This window comes from Drosophila erecta, unplaced genomic scaffold (genome assembly GCF_003286155.1).
Source record: "Drosophila erecta strain 14021-0224.00,06,07 unplaced genomic scaffold, DereRS2 tig00000000-arrow-pilon, whole genome shotgun sequence".
Taxonomy (NCBI): Eukaryota; Metazoa; Arthropoda; class Insecta; order Diptera; family Drosophilidae; genus Drosophila; species Drosophila erecta.
This window is the reverse complement of record NW_020825194.1, coordinates 6,401,136-6,410,421: the sequence shown is the minus strand read 5'-3', so window position 1 is coordinate 6,410,421 and position 9,286 is coordinate 6,401,136. Positions and strand designations below refer to the sequence as shown.

Genomic DNA, 9,286 nt, shown 5'->3' with positions numbered 1-9,286 from the left:
CTCTGAGTTAATCAGGTATTAGATAGATATGGAAATGGAACCCGCTCTGAAGTCAGCAATCATCATATTTAATAACCTCTTACGAATGACGCACGTTTGGCCAAAAATGAAAACCAAAGCCGACAAGCCGAATGGGAACCCCTCTAGATCAGTTTCGCAAACGAAGCCATCCAATTAGCCCGCGGCTATGGCCAACATAGCCGCACTTTGTCAATCTCGGAGTGGAATGATCGCCTTTCAACTGGTCGTCCATCGCGAAATAGATCACCCATTTCAGCGGACTACCGTTGAGCCCTATAAATAGCCGTTTTGTAGCCCAAAAAAAAGCAATAAATAAGCGGAGAAGCGCTAACTTGGCCGTCTCGATGCCAAAGTTACGTGACTAATCACATTTTCGGAAGATTAACAGCAATCAGCGACGGCCTGAACGGTGCCAGACTCGAGACGACCTGGTAAGTAGTCATCATCATAGTTGTCCGCCAGACAAAGGCGCTGAATCCGAGGTTCCGTAATCGAACCGCACTTCGATACACATACCCCAATCCATACCCATACCCATACCCATGCCCATACAGACTTGGAGTCTTAGGACTTAAGTGCCGAGACGGTCGCGGTCGCGGGCTTAATTTGCAATGTCTGACCGCCGGTCCGTCCGCGCATGTGCCAAGCGGTCAAGCGCAGTTAAAGCTGTCAAAGGCTGAAAAAAAAACTAGTAAATAAAACAGCAAAATCTGAAAGAAAGAAAAAACAAGCGAAACACAATGACCACAATGCTGAGCCATTGACAGCGGAGCCGCGGTTCTCACACTCGGCGGGCCTCATAATAAATGACGTTTCCTAGAACTGACTTTTTGCTTTATTTTATTATTTAATTGCGACAGCGCCGGCGCAAACTTCCCGCAGATATATTGTACGTATGTATGTATGTCGTATGCCCCCTGAAAGCCCCGCATGCCGCATACCCTCGGAATTGGAATTCTCGGGGCATAATGAGGCCAAGCCGGAGAGACCAGACGATAGTCCGAGTGTGGGAAAATATTCAGCGACTTCCGGCTGTGGGCTCTTTGCGATTCGGTTCACCACGGAGTTTTATCTCTAATTCGTTACTTGTTTTAAGCGGTTTCTTCTCTTAGTGGCTTTTAGCTTGCGGTTGGACGCCCACTAAATGTCTGGGAAGTCTGAGTAATCAGGGCTATGGGAAATAAGTAAATGCAGTGGTTCTTGAGTTGGAATTTCATTTATTTTCAATTCTTTACGATTTTAGGAAGTGAGCGGCAGCAATCTCTATAGCCGGGATTTGTGGCTCTGCTAGAGATCGTTGGCTCTGCGCTGGGCTGCTGGGAAAGCTAATCCTGGGCAGCGAACGATGGTCTCCAAGGAGTGCGGTGCGGTTTCAAGTCCAGCACCTCTGTTGGGGCAACGATTTGTAGAAGCCTTCCGCTTGAAGGCGATTCAGGTGAATGTCATCTGGAGTCCAGTTGCTCACCAGGGTCGCCACATGGGGCCAGAGGTGGAGCTGGCCTCGCTGGGCGCCGGGCTGCATGCTCCGCTCTCCAAGCTGCCGCATTCCGAGGGAGGTGGGGTGACCATAGCCTGATCCTCGACTGGAGCTTGGAGGGGCACTCCGATGGGCAGCGAGGGAACCACCACTTGCAGGTAGTTGAGACGATGGCCAAGGTGACTCATCAGCTGGGTGCCGAGATCCACACTCACTCCGGGAACAGCGGCCAAAGTTTTGGACACTTCATTGGCAGCATGAACGTAGCCCGCTCGGAAACTCTCGGCGATGCTGAGCTTGGGATCGGCACTCGGAGACACTCCACCGGAGACGCTGGACAGACGCAGCTGCTTCTGGGCACGCAGTTTCTTCATGTGCTCCACGGTCAGCTCCAGGATGTCGGCCTTCTCCAGCCGGGTGATGTGCTCGCCCTCCTGGGTCAGGCACTCCACCATGATGTCCTTGAGCTCGTCCAGGCACTTGTTGATCCTGGCACGGCGCTTGCGCTCCAGCATGGGCTTCATCACCTTGCGGTACTGATACGTCTTGGACATCTCCATTTCCAGAACCATTTTGTAGTAGTTTGGTTTTATTTTTTTTTGTAGAGAGGGTAAAGTAAACTCGCGTAATCCACAGGTCGCAATGTTCCACTAGATTCAGACTCGGAGACTCTGTGTGCACGCAACGAAGTCGGAGCTTTGAATGAGTCGGCTGGCTCTGGGATCGGCTTTATATAGCCTCTGCCGCCCTGGGAACTGGGCAGTGAGTGCGAGCGGGACACTCATTTTGCCTCGTGCGCGGCCTGCTGCTGTTGCCAGCGGTGGTTTCAGATGGCTTGGTGGTGCTCGCTTCGTGGTGGTGGTGGTGGTAGTGGTGGTGGTGGCTTCTGTTTTTTTGTATACTTTTGCCTGTATATGTGAGGGCAATAAAATGACTTGAGCGGGCTGCGCCTTCTCGCTCTCTCTCCCTCCCTCCTTATGTATGTGCTGTGATTGTTATACCGTGGGAAACTGTTTCGCAGCCGATTTCCACGACGACGACGATGACGACGGCTGGCCTGACTTCTTCTGATTGTGCATGCTTGGGGTCTTGTACGATCCCTCGTCCGTCCTTCCGTCCATCGTCTCTCTTGAGCGGACAGACGGACGGACGGACGGACGGACGAACCGCCTTTAAGAGGTCTGTGCGACTTGGGATCCCAGATACGATGCGAGGCGAGCACATGCCTTCCATCCATAACAAGATGTTTGCATTTCAATTCATTTGTATGGTCGACTATGGTCGGGGTCCGGTCTTTTGGGCTTCAATTCGGTGCGGTTGGGTTCGGTTCGGTCTCAAGTCTTGCCATGTGCCTTCACCCTTTTGCAGTAGCTTATGGCACGCTGATAATTGTGGAATCGTCATCGGGCCAACCCGAGACGGGCCAGTGTTTCTGTTTCTTGCTTTTTTGTTAGCGCTTTATGGATCATTGATTGGATCGTGGTAGTCGTGGGTTTCGTGGGACGAGCATTACGCTTTTCGTTTACATGATTATTCTTGATTGTCGGTTGGGGATCGTTTGGGGATCAGCTGAGGATCGGTTGGGGGTTTTGGGTTCGCTTGGGGATCTTGGGTATCTTGGGTACCTTGGGTCGTCGCTCGCTTCTATTTGTAGACAATTACCATAGCGACTCCGGGCTGGGAACCGATCGAAGTCGACGTGTGCGCGAAAGTCGGTTACAATCGTAATGGTTGTTGCCAGCACACGCTATAAATGTTATGGCTCGTGGACTATACTGGATATATGTATATATTTGGCACACTCGGTATTTATTTTTAGCGCTATATCGTCATGATTCATCAGCTTTAGATGCTAGATCTCCATCCGCCGGCATCTGACACATCTCGGATCGAAAGCTCGGGTTTCTCAACATTTAATTAGAAGTGCCGGCGACGATGACGCTCGCTGGCGTTCATTGAAAATGACACGAGCCCGGCTCATTGGCACACAAATAAGGAATAACAAAAGCCCCGAGACGGCAGCTACTCACTATGTGTAGATAAATACAAACTCAAATAAGACAACTTAAGACTGCCCCTCGACGCATTCCGAATGAGCTACAGTTAGCCGAAACAAAACAGCAACGGCGATAAACGGGCCAACACAGTCGGCTAACAACTTATCTAACCGAAACGTTTTGTCCGCTGGACCGGGACACTTAAACTGTTGATGGCAAAAAGCTGAATGCTCCGGAAATGGCTAATTGGACTTTATGGGTCGGCAGTGTGTCAATCTGTTCGGCGAAGGGTGGTGGCTGCACTTTTGGGGTGGGTTGGTCGCAGAATATTTGCGACAACCAATTAAGGATTAATTCCTATTGGACTATTAAAGATACGTTGCTATAAAAGTATGGAAGAACTATAAGGGATTTTAAAAACAGAGATATGTAGCTTCAAGAAAAATTAAACTTTTCAGTTTCTAATTATTGAAATTGTACTGTGAATAGTCTTATTCCTCATAATTAACGAACAGGATAATACAGAAATATTTATTAAGAACAACAAAGACTAGAAAATACGACCTACATTTTTTGAATAATCCATTTATACAACTAAAAGTAAAATAGTATAGGGGCTCCAATTATAATTCAAATAATTAAAGACTTCGGAAGCTCCAATTTCCTTGTAGCCGCTATAATAAATGCCTATGCACGCCTCTGAATGACTTTTCCAGCCCAACTAGTTCTGAATCACTGTCCTAACTCGAATCATTAATACCAATTGCAGCAATTAGAGGGCACCCAGTGGACGAGCACGTGCCCCTAATAGATTTCATCCACTGTGCCCTTATAGTTTGAAATGCAGAAACCCAATCTGCTGGCCCATGAAGAACACATTCAGTAAATATTATATGGCATAAAAAGCTAGTGAATCATTTCAGAAATTTCATCAGATTCTGCAATGCTCGTTGGGGTGTAGCGCATATGGTCAAGTCGCTTAAGACCAACTGGCCTTTATACACCCAATCATCCAAAGATATAGCTGCGCATACACAAACATACATACATACGAGTATATCGCGAAGACCTCATTTCTCTCGCTTTATTATTTCTCTTGCTTGCTTTTTTGTTAAACAATTTTAGTGCTTTATTTTTTTGTCGATGGCATACGCACGCGCGAATTTCAGTGCCCCCGCGGAGTTGAGCGATCGCCCAAGGGGCGGAGCGGCAAGGGGCGGGGCACGAGAGCGTGCACAACTTGGAGACCCAGAGCAACAACACCAAGCAGTGTGTATGGCCATAGCGTGTTGTTGAATTAATTTATATCCAACAGTGCGCTTTCAACTTTATTGCGCCGCGAAAAGCAGCCAGCCAAGTCAGCAGTCGGCCAAAGGGGGGGCGCCCCTCTCACCCCACTGAAAACCCCGCCGCTTAAGCCCCACTTGAAGCCCCCCGCAAGCCCACAGATACACCAGCTCACAGATACAACGCACACCAAGGCAACGCCAGACCGTGGGAAACAAACTCGTGCCAGTCGTTTCATTGCTGTCAAATAATATCTTGATGGGGATCAACTTGAAAAGATTGGTTGGGGCTTGGGCCCGAGCTCAGTCCGCCGCTCCGGTTCTCCGTGTCCCCCCTTTGGCCCTCATTCGCTGGTTGCCGCTGTTTAGGATGCGGTCGACGCTTTTGTGTTTTTCCCCCCCTTTTTTTATACAGCTTTTCTCATTTTTTTCGTATTTTTCAGATCTCTTTTTTAATGCTTTACACATTTGTTCGTCATAGCCGCGCGTTAAGTATGTGTGTCCATGTGTGCACTCGAAAAAAATGCCATGGATTGGCACTTCTGCAGAGTAATTTTAGTAAGTTCCTTCAATAATCATAGGTATTCCAATATTATAGTTTCTAAATTATAACTTCGCCTTAAAGTAATATATAATATAATAATATAGTTTCTAAATTATAACTTGGCTTTCAAGTAACGTTGCACTTCAAGTAACTGCTTTCGTTAGCCTTTCTTTTGAGTATTTCTCAAAGTGTACGCATGCTGGCATTGGCATCTCAAGTGGTGTATGTAAAGATCCAAAAAGCCACAAACCAGTTTGCCATCCGCCAAAGCCAGTGGACTCTGCTCCGTGGCTGCTGGGATGCCGACACATACGATACTCCGCTTGGAGATCACATAAAAGACCCGGCACACCTCCTACTGCAGCCTCAGACCCCCTCGTGGATGCCCCTGCTCCTCCGCAGCCACCGCCTTGTGAATGGCTCCTCCGCCTGCTTTTATGCACTGTTTGTTGTGTATACACGGTCGGGCACTTGGCACGTTGCCCATTATCTCTCGGCGACTCAAACTCGAAATGGTAGTGAAGCTGAGGCTGTGGCTTTTATTTTTTGTAAAGATTTCGAGTGCATATATCATATTACCACCACCAGCAGGCAGAGATGCATCATCATTCCCGGCCTCCACCAAGTGTAAGCTGTCAATGGCCCCTTGACAGGAGGCTCCCAGATAGTGGCGATCCCCCCAGAAGTCTCCCACTTTACAACTTGGATCTTGAGTCCTATTTCATTCGATTTTTCCCATAAACAGCGAGTCAACTATTCTTGGCAGGGGGTGCAATCTGCGTGATCCATTAGTGGCACTGATAAAAAGCGAACCATAAAACAGGATCCCCTCGCCAAACAACAAGTCATTAAAACGTATCTCTAAGTACGCATTCCACGCATTCGTATCTCGCCCTCAGCTCACTTTGCACACACTTTCTCCCTGCGCCTTATCGGGTAATCCCACTCCCTTGAAACAATATTGAAGAAACCCTCCCTATCGCTCCACACGTCCAGCACACTTGGGCCGCAAGAAAGGGAATTAATTAAAATATCTATAAGATTCCCAGCTCACCCCTGGGGAGTGTTTCCAAATTGAAGACAAGTGGCAAGTACGTATTTTATTGGTGGTGGTTTCGGTGGTGCCAGTGAATGCCAGTGGTAAATGGATGCATCGAGCCCTGTGGGAAAGTTGGAAATCAAAACACCATAACAAGTGATTCGAGATGCCTATACAAATAGCAGATCCAACCCCACGATCCCCTATGACCTTTTATATGCACGAAACCGGAGCCAGGACGAAGCAATGTGTGGGAATGCGTGGGAATGGTCCTGCCGATTCGAAACTCAGAAACGGTCCCCTATTCCTGCCTTTATGTTGATTGCCCATTAGGAATACAATTTGCAACTCCTTTTCCATGATGTGATCCCCTTGTTGATCCTGGGCTTCCTTCGGTGTCGTGAGAAATTTTACCAAGGAACACCTGCCCCGTATCGGTGTGTCCTGGATTGCCAGTGTGTTGGTGATTTTTTCAGGTCCTCTCGGGGATTTCTCGCAGCACTTGAATACGTTTCCGAAAATTTTGAGGCCAACGAAAAATTGTTTCCCACACTCGTCGGACAGTTGCAGTTTTTGTAGGGGTTTGTTTCCTTTGCCGATGCACTCTTCTGCTCGTCTCATCCCGTCTCGTCTTTACCTGCTCCTGGAACTGCCCCGGCCCCCGACTCCTGGGGAGCGTCGTATTTCAGGTTCTCCGCCCCGATTATCTCGGCTCTTTGAGGGCGAGGGTCTGCGCACTCCGTTTCTGTCTCTGTTTGTTGTATACCCCGTCCCTTTCTGCGGTGCGTGTCGTTGGCAGGGGTCCGTTCTCGCCCTCTCTGTCGCTCGAGCGCACAGGAAATGCACTTCGAGCCGGGCCGTCTATAAAAGCCGTCCGTTTGCCGGTTGGGAAATCATTCTGACATCGTCAGCCTTCCAAGCAACACGCACTCTAACAGAACTACCCATACAATTTCAACCCAAAAAATGTGCCAACAAGTCGTTGTCGTCGCCACCACCAACAACAAGATGAAGACCAGCTACAGCATCAAGCAGGTCCTGAAGACGCTCTTCAAGAAGCAACAGAAGCAGCATCAGCGCCAGCAGCAGAAGCCTCTGGGCTCTCTGGAATCCCTAGAATCCGTCGACAATCTGCGCAACGCCCAGGTTGAGGAGGCCTACTATGCCGAGATCGATGAGAACGCCGCCAACGAGAAGCTGGCCCAATTGGCCCACTCTCAGGAGTTCGAGATTGTCGAGGAGCAGGAGGACGAGGAGGAGGACGTCTATGTCCCAGTTCGCTTCGCTCGCACCACCGCCGGCACCTTCTTCTGGACCACCAATCTTCAGCCAGTCGCCAGCGTTGAGCCCGCCATGTGCTACTCCATGCAGTTCCAGGATCGTTGGGCCCAGGCTTAAGAACCCATTGCCTTGCCCATCAATCTTCAAGCTTTAAGAACTCTACTAAACATTGTGATAGCATCAGCGGCTTTAACTCCCCAACAATCTCGGCGATCCAGCGCTTCCATTAGTTATTAAGATAATGTGATAGAAAAAAGAAAAAGAGCTTTAAAACAAACGTAGAAAATACAAAACAACAAATATCAAAATCAAATTCATTCATCTTATAATTGCGCTGGGGTTTTGGGTAACACCAATTTAAGAAAACACTTCATGTATCTTCTCTGAGCTTGTTATGATTCGCTTGGCATTCCACATGAATGAATCGCTTGTTGTCCTAGCATAAATATTGTTACCGAAGTCAACGTGCCAGATAAGAACCACTGCTGGCAGAGATATTCGAGATATTTCCAGAGTATGAAACAACAAGGGAAAACACTTGAATTACCTTTTTGATTTTGGGGTAGTTTACTGAGTTCCAGTTGATTATCAAATAGGGAATGAGTATGGGTTGTATCTGTTTATTGTTTACTAATATGAGCTGGCTTATATAAGGTAAACAATCAATGGACTGACTAAGCAAACTAATGAATGAATAGCATAACAACTTTGAATCAATAATACCAGTGTTCCAAGTAACTTCATAGTTCAGAAGGACATGTGAAAATTGTTTATTATGTTTTGATATTTGCCATTCATTTGCGGAATATACTTGTATGTCTTTAAGAGAAGTGGCGGGTATTTGATTGGTTTCAAGTGCGCTAACTATTGGATCGAAGTGGCTAGGAATCTCTCTACAATTCCAGTTCCTTTAGAATCTTAGAGGGAATGCAATAATTGACTTTGGCGCAATTAAAATACCCCTCTAACTGGGTCATTGAGGAAAAGTGCTACTGCAGCACATCCTGCAAGAAACCAGCCCACGCTCAACAAGAAAGTCAATTCCACGGATAGCTCTGTCCCAAAATGGTCAGCCTTGTGGCCAGCCTTGTCTTGTGGCCATTGTGGCCAGAAGGTGTGATGTGCTCGCACTTCGGCGAGATGGCCGCAAGCCAAGTTGGCCAAGAGCCAAGTGTTATGGCTATCACCTTGGCTAAGGCCACCATCGCCACCTGTGTGCGTCCAAATATGGATGTCGTGCGCATAACTTCACGGCAGCTCCTGGCAAACAGGCTGGTTGTCGCTTGTCGTACAACTTATTTATGAGTCGGTGAGGGAGTGGAGAAAGGCCGACAGGCGAGGAAAACCCCAAGAACCCGGTGAAAGATTGCAGAGCCGAGAATCGAGAACCAAACACCAAAAACCACAATTAAAATGCAACATGTAGACGTCAACACCTCCAGACATCGAATCACATGCCAAGGCGTCTCGAGGCGGACGTTGAAATTGGGCATAAAAACAGTTGCCGCAAAAGATAATCGCCTTGGCTAGGGAATCACAATCCGACGCAGGTCCCTCACACGATTCCGACTCTTTCACACACTCTGTCCGTCCTTCTCTATCAATCTCAAACGCATTTTTCCTACACTAAAAATGCAAATT

At 47.9% G+C, this 9,286-nt stretch overlaps 2 protein-coding genes across 2 annotated transcripts; one reads left to right on the top strand and one right to left on the bottom strand.

The window, feature by feature from the left end:
* Positions 1–1,218: 1,218 nt before the first annotated feature.
* Positions 1,219–2,230, bottom strand: LOC6554459 (enhancer of split mbeta protein). Its single transcript, XM_001981682.3, has one exon. The coding sequence runs from the start codon at positions 2,068–2,070 to the stop codon at positions 1,483–1,485; it is 588 nt and encodes a 195-aa protein (XP_001981718.1). The 5' UTR covers positions 2,071–2,230; the 3' UTR covers positions 1,219–1,482.
* Positions 2,231–7,225: 4,995 nt separating this feature from the next.
* Positions 7,226–7,958, top strand: LOC6554458 (enhancer of split malpha protein). Its single transcript, XM_001981681.3, has one exon. The coding sequence runs from the start codon at positions 7,331–7,333 to the stop codon at positions 7,760–7,762; it is 432 nt and encodes a 143-aa protein (XP_001981717.1). The 5' UTR covers positions 7,226–7,330; the 3' UTR covers positions 7,763–7,958.
* The last annotated feature ends 1,328 nt before the right edge of the window (positions 7,959–9,286 follow it).